The 13,232-nt window shown below is 37.9% G+C and overlaps 2 protein-coding genes and 1 long non-coding RNA gene across 6 annotated transcripts; 2 read left to right on the forward strand and 1 right to left on the reverse strand.

Annotated features, from left to right (window-relative positions):
* The first annotated feature begins 1,764 nt into the window (after nt 1-1,764).
* On the forward strand, nt 1,765-2,875 carry LOC6646134 (mediator of RNA polymerase II transcription subunit 8). Its single transcript, XM_002068732.4, has 2 exons — nt 1,765-1,947; nt 2,011-2,875. The coding sequence occupies exon 2, from the start codon at nt 2,016-2,018 to the stop codon at nt 2,769-2,771; it is 756 nt and encodes a 251-aa protein (XP_002068768.1). The 5' UTR covers nt 1,765-1,947; nt 2,011-2,015; the 3' UTR covers nt 2,772-2,875.
* LOC6646133 lies at nt 2,784-13,033 on the reverse strand. Of its 4 annotated transcripts, XM_023177934.2 has the most exons (10): nt 12,845-13,033; nt 12,727-12,767; nt 12,001-12,236; nt 8,360-9,062; nt 6,327-8,293; nt 6,130-6,257; nt 5,325-5,628; nt 5,103-5,254; nt 3,215-3,363; nt 2,784-3,154 (listed from the first exon to the last, which is right to left on the reverse strand). In XM_023177934.2, the coding sequence occupies exons 3-10, from the start codon at nt 12,211-12,213 to the stop codon at nt 2,934-2,936; spliced, it is 3,837 nt and encodes a 1,278-aa protein (XP_023033702.1). In that variant the 5' UTR covers nt 12,214-12,236; nt 12,727-12,767; nt 12,845-13,033; the 3' UTR covers nt 2,784-2,933. The 4 variants fall into 4 exon arrangements, with proteins under 4 accessions (XP_023033702.1, XP_023033701.1, XP_046866322.1 ...); XM_023177933.2 differs by having other exon boundaries at nt 6,327-9,062; XM_047010366.1 differs by having other exon boundaries at nt 6,327-9,062; nt 12,994-13,026.
* On the forward strand, nt 10,769-11,576 carry LOC124460133. The gene is made up of 2 exons (XR_006954082.1): nt 10,769-10,882; nt 11,191-11,576. It is a non-coding gene; the product is annotated as an uncharacterized LOC124460133 (long non-coding RNA).
* Nucleotides 13,034-13,232: the final 199 nt, after the last annotated feature.

Consider the following 13,232-nt stretch of genomic DNA (forward strand, 5'->3'; position numbering starts at 1 on the left):
TTCATCTTGCCCACGACATTCGTGACTCATAAGGGAGATAGCTACAGAACGAGAGAGAGACGCGCTATAGGCGAGGGAGGGATACAAGAAGAAGAAGACCGAAAGGACATATAAAGAGAACCAAAGAGAGAGAGAGAGCGAACGACAGCGTTACTGCTTTTGTTGTTGTACTTGTTTCCCACTATTTTCCTTGCTATTGTTGTTGTTGTTGTTGGATTTTCTTAATTTTCCGTTCATGCTAATTTTCACTGTATTTTACACACATTAATTTTTTGTAATCTTCTTTTTGCATTTTCGAGCGCTTTTCATTTTGCCATTGCACGCGAAATTTAACAATTGTTGTTGCTGTTGTTGTTGTTTTGCAGTTTGAATGAAGTGCATTTTTTGTTGTTTCTCTTCCATTTCTTTGCCTTTTTTTTGTTTTTTGGTTTTTCTGCTTTACACACTTTTTCATTACATTTCGTTGCTTGCAAAGAAACCGTTACACTTGTGCAATTTGACTGAAAAAGAACAACAACAACACCAACACAACGCCAGTAACTAATACAACAATAAGAATAGCGGCACCAATTTAATGACCCGTCTACACACTTACACTAATACACACACACACACACGTACACTGATGCAAACTGCAAGTGCACCGCAGCGAGACAACAACAAACAAAAATTCACGTGCCCAAACACAACCGATTTTGTTTTCGAATTTATGCAATTTATTTACTATGCAATTATTATTGAATTCTTTTGCACCCACGTCCGCACGCCATTCAGAATTTGTTGCAAATTTCAATTATTTCGAAAATTCACTATTTTTCAAATTTGCACATTCAAATTCCAATTCTCCGACAATAACGGCCGCACGTCCGCTCAGCTTCAAATAAACAACAACAACAAGACAAAAAAAAAAACAGCAGAAATATTCGCTGTAAAAATTGAACATTCGCCGTCAAAAGTGAATAGTTCGCCTTAAAAATTAAACATTTGATGCAACTTGCGCGGTCATACGAAATTCGAATTCGAAACCCCATCAAACCACCCGAAACTACATCGAACCACAGCGAACTCCGAGCCGTTAAGTCGAACATCGAGCAATTAATGCCAAGACCAGGGATGCCAATTCAAAATTTGAAAATTACGTGGGCTGGCTCCATAATCTGAATTTTTTTCCGTAGCTACAATTTTGCTGAAATACAAAGATCTACGTACTTTTTTTTTAAACTTAAAACCAATAAAAAAAATTAATACAACAATAAAATTTTAAATTAACTGTCTTCATTGTTTTTCATTTCTGTTGACGTTTTAAAAAGAAAATTACATTATTCAAACTGTTTATACACATAAATTTACAAGTTTTACAAAAATTTATCAGGTGTGTCACAGCAATCTCTAAAGATTTATTTAAGTATTTTAGGTCAACATTAGCACTGATATGTGCAAAATAAAAATAATTTTTAGTTAACTCCGTCAAGATCAGAAACATCTGATTTGAATTTCCTTTTTTTACATTTGAAGTATAACGGAATTTAGTGCTGCTAACCCAATAGACATATTCATATTATATTGATATTAATATTTTGCAAATTTTTTTAAAAAGGGAGAATTGTCATCCCTGGCCAACTCATACCGATGATGCCAACCTCGAACATTCTCTCGTAGCCACACGGCCAATTCGCCCTGGCGCCCTCTTTCACGAGAGCCAATTCGCGCAGCCGGCACCCACTATTTTTTATCGGGCACCCACTATTTTGCAAATACTACTTTTCCAGTGTTAGATAACACCATTAGCCCCAAGTAGAGGCAAACAATAATAAATAATAATATTATTAAACAATAATGCCAATTAAAGCTAAACTAACCAAACATTTGTTTCCAGAGATATAATTAATTCTCCCGAAATTGCAGTATCTTAAAGTAAATATTAGCCGGCAACAATCTTAAATCCAGGTAAACAATTTCGACCCACAAGAATTCACAAGAGTTCACAATTAATTTATGTCAACTTTCCAGCCATAATGCAGCGCGAGGAAAAGCACTTTGAGATGACGCTGGACGCCGTCTTGCAGCGTCTGAACGATTTGAAAATGGCCGTTTTCTCGATGATCCAGAAACTGGAGATGGAATACGAGACCATCAATTGGCCAACATTCTTGGATAATTTCGCCATCATTTCAAGCCATTTGACGGGTTTAACGAAGATTCTGGCCAAAGAGCAGTGTCCACCGCTGCGGAATCGCACTGTTCTGCCCCTCCTGGTGTCCATGGAGCGGGACGATGCCCTGATAAACATCACCGAGGGCCGCGTTCCGGTTTTCTCGCATGACATTGTGCCCGACTATCTGCGCACCCGGCCCGATCCCATAACCGAGCAAAAGATGCAACAGAATGAACAAAAGGCGGCCAATCTCACCAACGATGCGGCTATGAAACAAGTCACCCAATACAACAAAGTGGTTTCCCATGTCCTCGATATGGTGACCAAAGCACGCGAGGAATGGGAAATTGAATCATCATCCCGCACTGGCATACAACAGACGAGTAGCATGACCGATACCCAACTTCTGGTGGCCGCTGTCGGCATGGGCAAGGGTCTGAAGATGACTAATTATGGTCCCATGATGGTACCACCATCCATACGAGCTCCCTCGCCCATGGGTGGAGCCGGAGCTGGCGGTATGAGTCCCGGCAATGTCCAACAACTTGGCAAGGCACCATCCGCCGTCAAGACCAACATTAAATCGGCCAATCAAGTGCATCCCTTTTCAAGATAAACACACGCACAATTTGTCTATAGATCAATATAGATATATATATATATATGTGTAATATCGGAATGTCGTCGTCGAGTCGTATAATAAATATGTCCTATTACTAATTAATAAGTTTAAATGAAAACAAATCAAACAGAAATTGTAATTTATGTTTTAGTTAGTCTAGCTTGCAGCCGCTTGAGCATGTTTCTCATTGATGAGAATTTCGTGTAGCTTGATATCCTGAGGCGTCGATGTATCAATCAGTTCCAGGCACAAGACACGTGCCTCATCTTTTACTTTATTATACCCACGCACAATGGCAATGAATTTTTGGCCTACAGTCAGCTCACGGAAACGTCGACAATTATCCTGTGACCAGATCACATCAGCCAATTGTATGCCTACCAAGAAAAGGAAGATAGAATTAATTTAATGCATTTGGATTTCCTTTAATAACTTACCATATAGCTGAGCTGGTATAGCCATCTTGGGCAACTCCCGCATGGTCATTGGCAACTGTATAAGCTGCTGCTTGGCCAAGACTCCATCATCGCCCAAATCCACAAAACGTACATGGACTATCTCATCGTAGATCTGTTGCACAGTTGCGCTATAGGAAAGATATTATAATTTAGATTATTAGAGAACATTAGTAATTAAAGAAATGATTGAGAATCCTTAGGGGACATTCATTAATTACATGATCATACTTTTAACCAGTCTAAATGAAATTCATTAGGATCTCTCTCTTTCTCCCTAAGCTTAAGATTACATTTATTCCTTTAGATCGGTATTGTCTATATATATTTTAAATGAAAAACAGATAAGAGTTTCAGTGTTTATTTTCAGACTTATATTTTTTTTTAATTGCTCTGAGATTTCCCCCATTAGGGTATTTTTACGTGGATGTCTCCCAAATCGTTAATAGTAGAAAAATAAAGAATTCTGCTTCGCTAAATGAGAACTTTTACTCTCACTCTCCTTTGTTGAAGTTTCGATGTTATTCTTCTACAATACTTTAAGACAACTTCATACTTTTGATGACGAGGTCATTAATACCCTTAAGAAAACGATTCTGCTTAACTTCTGAAATCCGTTGAATACTGCCAAAGTCTTTTTCTTAAAGGATTTCCAGAAATTTTACATTTTACAAGCAGTTCTTACTATTTCTTGCTACAACAAATTTTCATATATTTTTAGAGACGCGTTTTTTTATAATAGATAACCAAAAAAGCCATACAATGGTTAATATAAAACAAATCTTCTTGAAAATACCAAGAAAATTATCATAACATTTAAGTGCATATGTATATCTCCTTAATACATAATGCCTTTTACCTGATAAAGTCGGTTACAGAATTTTGAACGTCTGAAGAACTTAAACTGTTAAAGAATTGTGTCTGATCATAATGCTGTCAAGATTAAGCTTGGAGATTACAGCGGTGATCGATTAATGGTGAAATCTTGGTTACCCTCATTCAGTTTTTAGAAACAAGATAAATGTTTTAAAAGTATTTTGCCTAACACTTTGAAACTTTTATAGCTTCAAACAAAATAAATGTCGGAATAGCGGCCGTCCCGTACAAAATGGATACATTGGAAAAACAGACAAACAGATCGTAATATATATACTACAGCTATCTATGAACCAATTGCTTAGGAAATGAATGAAAGACTTATCAAAATCAGAGCAGAGGACACTTGAATTGAAAATTTTGGAGTACTTGAAATTCACATTATGAAATCGACGATTGATGTGTTGACAATTTTAACTAGTTCGTGTTCTTTTCGAAAAAGAGAACCCCATCGTCCAACTGGATTGAATAATTTTTAAAGGCTAAGACAAAGTCTTGAAATGAATGCTTTGTAAATATTCCTGAAGTTAAATATTTCTATTATTAAATGTTCTCAGGGGCGACGATTGATTTGCATATCAGGACAAATAATGAGATTGCCGCAAAAAGGACTCTACGGCTAGCAAATAATGAAATGTGTACACTCCACTAATCGGAATATATTAAATTTAATCTTTCATAGCTAATTGTACTAAAGTCTTCCCACATATCCCTCTTTTCCTTCTATGTCTAAATCTACATTTCTTCCTTTTTTTTGAGACTTTTCTTCATCTACTACTATAAATAAAATAAAAGCTCGAATCATCGTAAATATATGTACATAGAAAGTAGAAAAGATTTAACTGCCTGAATTCTTAAAACAGGTAGGCTTAACTACCTAATTAGTTAAATCTGACAATCTTACAAATAAATTGTATTGAATTACTATTGGCAGATCCATTTAAATAAACTTTTTAATCTTAATCTCAATAAATCAATCCATTGTTAAACCCACCGATGATATATATTTTCTGAATCTGGGGCTGCATATGCCTGTCCTATGGCACATTGTGTGACACTAGCTTTGTTTCTCTCCGCCTCCTTGGCATGTGCTTGCAAATCCTTCATCAGACGTTGAAGTTGATTGTAGCACTTGTATGGTTGCACCTAAACACAAATGACAAATACTTAATTAATATAGGCAAATCATTCGTATTAAATGGTAAGGCAAACTCACCGCAAAACGTGCTGGATTAATTGACAGGGCAATGCGCACCTCAAAATAAGATCCAATGGCCGGTATGGCCTCGTAATCCTTTATTGAAGCGATTTTCTGTGGCGAAACTGGTGGAGTCGATGGGTAGGAGGCGGCAACTGACGCTGCTGATGCTGCCACATTTTCATGATTGTTATTGCAATTTGTAGAGCTGCTGGCACTACTATGGCTGGAGACAATGGAGCTGAAGCTACTGCGACGCAATAGCTGGCCATTGGGATTGAAATGTAAGCCGCCATCATCGAAATGATCCACACGAGCGGTGCTAAATGTTTGAAGATTTTTTTCGAGCAATGGGGGCAGACGGTTTGAAGGTATTTTGGGATTTAAATAAATTCTCAATTTACTGTTGCTTTTTTTTCTTTTCTTTAATTATATACCCCATATTTAATTGGTAAATTAATTAATCAAAAGTTTTTTTTTATATACAAGATGACGTATATGAGAGAAAAGTTACTTAGACATTAGCTTACAATAATGATGGTTAAAAAGGAGGAATTATCGAACGATAATTTAACATATATGTAGGTGAAGCGATATCATGTCGTATCCAGTTTATCGAAAGCGCTAATTTAAGACTTGAGATATTAAACTAAATGTCAAACACTGATAAGGATTGAAAGGATGAATGTGAGGAAAGATTGTGTGAGTCAGAGATCAGATGACCAGAGAATGATGTGAAGATTGTGTTGGTGTGGTGGTGATGATGGTGGGTGTTGTGTTGCGATGAACTTGGTGTGTATTGGATGTGTGTTAGCCAACTCACCTCATCATCTCGTATTCCATTCGTATGGCGCTGTTAACACACAAATACATGGCATTGGCATCCTGGCCTCTTATGTATATGTTAACCATGGGAAGTTTATCTGTTACTCCACTTTCCATAACTTTTAGCTAAATGAAGGAAGAGATTAAGATACATTAACTACAATTTTTAGTTGGTCATACAAAAATTCAACTTACCAACACTTCACTGCGTGGTGGAATCAATCCACGTAGACTACCCAACATCTGGGCATCAATTGGAGGCACATCATGCAAACGAACACGCAAAGCTTGCGGTGGAAACGAGGCCAAAGCCAGATTATTGGCCTCCAGTCGATAGATATTGGAAATGTGCGTCTTGCGCAATCTTCCATCATCCACATAATAGATATCGAAAGTCTCTTCATCTTGATTCTTGGGCTTGGAGGTCAACATGCCGCGATACCATTGCTTGGGGGCATCCACTCCAGCGGATTCATCGCAAACAAAGACAAGATTATCCCTCAATAGATCAGAATATTGAACACGATGCTTCTCATCGATGCCAGCCGCCACGGTATTTGCTATACTACGCTCCACAAATTTGAGATCATCATTTCGTATCAATACCATCAAATCACCCATATCATTGATGTGAGCGGCGAGGACTGGATTCGATTTCTGCTCCAGATTCAGTCTAGGTGGGCGTGTACTTTGTGTTATCTCCTTAACGACCAGATCATTCAAGTGCACATCCTCGGCGGTGGATGTATCATAAAAGGTGCCCACTAGGCACGCCTTTCGCTTGCTCTTTTCGAGTAATCCCTGCGGATGACCACCCTGTTCCAAATATTGTTTTTGTGTCGTCAGGATGCGAGCAACCACACTCTGACCGGAGAGCTCTTTGCACAACACATCATACGCATAGGGGTGATCTTCGAATTTCTCCAAGGCATACATACTCAAGCATACAGCCTGGCAAGGCACAACCAAAAAATGTGGACCACACAAATACAAATCGTTAAAGTCAAAGCTAACCACATCACCAAAGTCCACGAAATGACAGCGACAAGTACGACGTTGGGCATCCACTTCCAGAACTCGGACGCGATTCCAGACATCGCTAACCTCAACCAGATAGATCTCTTGCTCCTGTGGCTCTAGGACTTTTATACGATACTCATTCGAAAGCATCTCTTTGTTCATATGCTCAGTCAAGGTCTCGAAACTGGAATTGTGATCTATTAACCGTGCCCAGACATGTTGGGTGGAATCACAATGTGTTATGTACATACTCCAATCCTGAGTGCCATCGTCGCTTAACCAGGGCAATGGTAAGTCTTCCAACTCACTTGACGAATGATGAAGCAGCTGCTGCTGATGGGCTGCAGCTTGTGCCTCTGGAGGATTGGCAAAGACGATAATCTTTGGACTAATACCATGCTCAATCCTTATTTTACTATATTCGCTTATCAAATCATACCAATGACTTGGTAACAGATGCTTAAATGTCTCCTCATACCATTGCTCTAGACGATGACCCAATATGCCGTGTGGATATTTGAGTAACTCCTCATACAGGGTCTCCAGAAAGTCTTCATCCTTCATGGTGCTTATACTTAAATGTTTACGTGACTCCAAAAAGCTTATCCGATCAATGGCTATGCGAGCGGTGGCCATATGAGCGGCCAACTCATTGGGAAACTCGGCCGGATAGCTACTATACACATCGACATTGATGCGCACCGAGCATTGGTAACTGTTGCGTGAGCCAAATATCTGATACTGAGGGTTTTCCAAGCCATGGGCTTTGCAGTAAAGAGCCAAAGATGTCACCGGATCAACTGTAGAATCAAAGAGGAAGTTGCCCCCCACCTTGCGTTTGGGAGCAACTGGAAGTGCTGGTGGACTTGGAGCCGCCTTTGGCTGCTCTTTGTGTGATAACTTGGGCTTTGTTTTACTCACCATCTCGGGAGTAGCTGGTGGAGTTATAGGTGCGGGAACGGGCATCTGCTTGAGCTTCAGTCTATTATTCACAGAGGAGCTTGGAGTGAATGGGGATGACGATGGTGGGGGCTGCTGGTGCTTCTGATGTTGCTGCTGTGGTCCACGTTGGTGGTATCCACCACCACCACCATTACGACCTGGTGTGCCTCGTCCATTACCAACCGCTGGAGCACTATTACCTAGAATGGGACGCATATTTTGGGCCTTCATTTTAGAGTCCATCCCGTCTGAGTTATTCTCATTACCGGAATGGACTATAATTGAAACGTTTTTCTGTTTCTCCTTTTCGATTTGCTCCCGTTGTTGTTGTTCTTGTTGCTGTTGCCTCTTGATGGCCTCTAGCTCTAGCTCTTTTTCACGATGCAGTTTCTCGAGTTCTTTTTCGATTCTCTTTGCCTTCAGATCACGCGCCTCTTGTCGTATTTGGTCCTGCTGACGCTGCAAATCCTCCTTGTATTTGGCCTGCTCCCGGAGTAATAGCTCTTGTAACTGCTTCAGTTTTTCCTCTTGGGCGGAAACTGCTTGCATACGTTGATCCAATTCACGGCGCAGTTGATCCACTTGTTGTTGCTCTTCTTGTTGTTTTTGGAGTCGCTTCAAAGACTCTTCGTGCTGGCGGACAGATTCCAAACGTTGCTCCAACTCACGACGCAAATGCTCCACCTCTTGTTGCTGTTGTTGTTTTTGATGGTTTTGGAATTCCTGTTGCTGTTGTTGTAGGCGTTGCTGCTGCTGCTGTTGCGGCGGTTGCTGCTGCGCCTGGAAGTTTCTCTGCTTTTGTATGGGCGGCTGCCTGTATGCAACTGAATTGCTTGCGACTGATGCTCTATAGGATCTAGGTGGTGCCGGTCGTGCGCAAATTGCTGGCCTCCTACTACTAGTTTTCTGCTTTTTCACCATAGACGCTATATGAGCCGTTTTTTCATTATACTTTGCCGATATATGCACCTGAAAATAAAGAGAAAAAAAAAACACATTAAAAACCTTTTGAAAACGATTTTAGCTTAGTTTATAAACAAATTTTACATTAAGTGAGTTTCAAGTGGCTAAAAAGTAAATATCGTTTGGGGAGATATTTATCAAGTAAATCAATTTCGGGGAAGTCCCATTTCATCCATATAATTGCTATACCCAGTGACCAATGGAGAACGTGAACTGCGATTGAATTATCAAACACTTCAAAAGAACAATAAAACGTCAACAAATCTTTTAGTTCTTATACATTTTCCCCCCTCTCTTTCGTATCCAAAAATGCAATTACAGCAAATTCCAATGCTTCAAATGCTTAGAAATGAGATCAGTACAGAGCTGAGACTTTAAGTGTTTGTTGATTTACTGTATATATGTATGGGTATATATATATTCTTGGTTGGTTTGCTCAATCAAAAATGATTCATATATATGTATATATAATACGGGCCTTGCAATCGTTGTTGTCGTCGGTGCTGTCTTTATAGGGTCAGACCCCAAATGAATGAGTATAGTGGTTGCTTCTCCCCCCCTCGCCGAAATGGAAAGGAAAGGCAATGAAGCTTGAAGTCGAAGGCGAAGCATTCAACACAGACGTGACGATTAAAAAGGAGGGAAATATATATATATATGGAAAGTATAATAAACTTTGATACTTGCAGCAAGAGACTAGTGAAAGCGTTAATATTATGTTGATTAGAGCGAGGCATAAAGTGCAATAAAACATTTGGATTTCGCAAATTAAAAACGTTACGCCGGAAGTTAAAATTTCAAAACTATGCAACTTTTACCATTGACTACACCTTAATTTTAACCAGCTGCTGCTTTAGAGGTAAGCAAGCTGCAATGAAAGAGCTATCAAACGCCTCTAAGGTAGTTTAGCTTTGAGATTTTGACTAAATGTCTTTGACATTGTTATAAGAGGATGAAAAACTGAAAGGATCTCCGTAAAGTGTCTCTATCTCTAACGATTTTTACCTGTTTATTGTTTATTTATAATATTTTATTGATAATGTCGTCTAATTTCCAGTGTAATGATATATAATCCCACCTTTTTTAAGGCATTTCTCTATGAAGAACTAGTTAATAATCTACAGAACTAAATTTAAATATTTATTACACTTTGTTGATAATGCCTTTAATCTTAATCTTTTCCAAGGTATTTCTATATAAAGAACTAGTTAATACTCTACTACAACTATTGCAATAATGTGTATCTCAAAAAATGAATAAAAATGTAATAATTTATAACAATTTGTTAATAAGGTCGTCAAATCTACAGTACAAATGTATATAATCCCATCTTTTTGGAGGCTTTTCTGTATGAAGAACTAGTTAATACTCTACTATAAGTATTGTCATGATGTGGAAGTCTAAAAATAAATAACAATTTGACAATTTGCAATATTTTGTTAATAATGTCAACAAATTTACAGTGTAAATGTATATAATTCCATCTTTTCCCTTTGTTGATAATGTCAAATTGTATAAAATCAAATGTATAAAGTCTCATCTTTTCTATATGAAGAATTAGTTAATACTCTACTATATCTTATTACAATAAAGTGAAACTTTACATAAAACTTGATATCCCAGAAACTCTAAAGAATCCAAGAAGTTTTTCGTTTTGATTCACCAACAAAAACAATCAATAAACGTATTTTTCATTGGTTTTAAACTTAAGACTAACAACAACAAAGTTGCCAAGAAAAAAGGCGGGTCAGATTCGGAATTGATTTTAACTGCAACCACAATGGGAGTGAGTCTGAGTGGGTGGACACAACCACCAAGTGGTGTAGGTAGGAAATTGAGATTAAAATTATAAACATTTAAATACAAAAATGTTTAGCAATGCAACAGCATAAACAAGGGAGGAGAGAGAGAGAGAAAGAGAGAGAGGAATGTTAGGTTTTTGATAGCATTTTGTTCACTTTCACCACACACAAACACACACTCACAGAGTTAAACACACAAAAAATCTGCTGACATTTACATTTTCTCAAAATTAGCACAAATTGCAGTTGAAAAAGCTTTTGTAAAACATAAATTTTAAAAAATTCATGAACTAAAACTATAGTTAAATGCCATTGTTTACACTTTTTTTCAGATGGAGAGATGTGGATGACGGCAAAGACGTCGGTTGACACGTTGCCCCCTTCTTTGTGGCAATATAGAGAGAGAGGGAGAGTCACACAAGCAGCAGCTGCAGCGGCACACGAACCCGCACGGTTGTAGTGAGTGAAACGGACTGAAGAAGAAGAGACCTACACACCAAGAAGCTTTAAGAAAAGCTCGCAAAAAAAGCTACGACAGAGAGAGTGAGAGATAAATTGTATGATGAGAGTGAAACTGAGAGAGCAAGCAACAATGTCAAGTGGGTTGGTTTATTGTAGTTGGGTGGCGGGTGAATTGTTTTTTTGCAAGTGATAAAACTAAATATATGTAGATCCCAAAAAGAATGTCAAATGATAATGACATTCCTATCTCGCACAATATCTCTCTTTATCTATAAATTTAACAACTGATTTGAATTGATTTGAATCATTTCTAAAGTCTAAAGACCAAATAAGCTTGGTTTATGGTCTTAACATACATTATAAATAGTGTCTTTAGGTAACTTTGATCTATTCAAACGTGTTCTACAGTAAAATTTATCTTCCTTAATAGTTTTCAACACAATTTCGATCAAAATCCACTTAGGATGCATATCAAATGTAGAGAATTTCCAGGTGTTTAGTAACAGATTAGATTTAGATTAACATTTTGTAGCAGAGCCAGACGAATAAGATGAAAAGGGTAATAACAGATTCCCTTATTGTTCTGTCACTTATATAAAATCATAAAATAAGCAAAAGAAAAGAAAATAACGTTCAATAAATAATATTAAGGGTTCTTCAAAAATCGACAAATTTCTTACCTCTCCCCAGACAGTTTGAAAGGTGAATGCATTCGTATCGGTAAGCATTTCCTGGGCAGATTTGTAGCCCAATTCACGAAATGGCAACGGCTGACCCTCAACATCGTGATAGTCATTTATTATGGCCTTCAAACCAACCGGCGGTTTGCGGGATGTTATAAGGGCTCTGATCACCGAAGTGACATAGTTCATCGTTTCCCCTTTCTTGTCCATGGAGATAACTGGAGCAAGAGGATCTGCAAGAAGACAATAACGTCAGTCAGGTGACCAGTGTGGATGATTCAAATACTATAAAATGACCAAAGCCCCCCCTCATCAGCCACCCCCTTCTTTTCATTAATACAATAATCGTAAACAATATTTTGGCAAACTACAGCAACAACAATTAAGTGAAGAACGCAACGACGATAACAAGACAGAAAGAAAAGAAAGAGAGCGAGGAAAAGAGAGAAGAAAACTGTAACTGTGGCGTCGACGCAGAAAGCGCCATTCGCATAGAACGCGGTAAATTTTGTGCTCGTTTGAATTTTTGAACAGAAAATTCAATTTTCTTCCTAAAATAATAGAAATGTGTCCAGTTTCCAGATTTTTTGACTCTTCTTTTTTCGTTTCTCCATCTCTTTCTTTACTCACGCTTGTTTTTGAAGCGACGCCATTTTTAATGTAAAAGCCCCGTTAGATGCCAAATTGCATTGAATCAACAAAAAATTTAAAAATAAGACTTACGATTCTCCTTTCCTTGGATATTCTTTTTAAATTGATGAGTGCTGTTCAAACGAAATGGAATTTTTATAGTTTTTAATTAATTAAAAAACAGTCATTGTAACTTTTTGGCGAAACTCACACTTTAATTCTAAATGATAAAACTTAGGTTTTCTTTTTGTTTCTAAATTCTAAATTAATCATTTGTCGCTCTGCGAAATTGTCTTTTTGATTTTGTACACTTTGTGACAATACAGTTAAATAAAATATGAAATATTTTGACCCGCTCACCAAGTGTGCTATTCGTCAAAAATTATAAAGGGTAGTTGCCACATCGGAGAAAGGACAGTTGAGCGTTGCCTCTTCGTGCAAGCTGACGCTGTCTGACGACAAGCGTTGCCACAAATAACAATTATAGCGTTGCCATTACAGCGCAGAGTGGCTTTTTGGCGGCTTATCGAAAAAGTTTAGCTTTAATCAACTATTTTAAAAATATACGTTGATTTATATAGACATTATATGCAATTAGA

Source organism: Drosophila willistoni (genome assembly GCF_018902025.1).
Source record: "Drosophila willistoni isolate 14030-0811.24 chromosome 2L unlocalized genomic scaffold, UCI_dwil_1.1 Seg72.1, whole genome shotgun sequence".
Taxonomy (NCBI): Eukaryota; Metazoa; Arthropoda; class Insecta; order Diptera; family Drosophilidae; genus Drosophila; species Drosophila willistoni.

Bases quoted from the DNA above. Each gene is read 5' to 3' on its own strand.
- LOC6646134 (XM_002068732.4), top strand. From the start codon at position 2,016: ATGCAGCGCGAGGAAAAGCACTTTGAGATGACGCTGGACGCCGTCTTG.
- LOC6646133 (XM_023177933.2), bottom strand. From the start codon at position 12,213: ATGGACAAGAAAGGGGAAACGATGAACTATGTCACTTCGGTGATCAGA. The intron at 6,258-6,326 runs GTAAGTTGAATT...TCCTTCATTTAG, and splicing joins CACCACGCAGTGAAGTGTTG to CTAAAAGTTATGGAAAGTGG. The intron at 5,629-6,129 runs GTGAGTTGGCTA...TCAAACATTTAG, and splicing joins ATGGAATACGAGATGATGAG to CACCGCTCGTGTGGATCATT.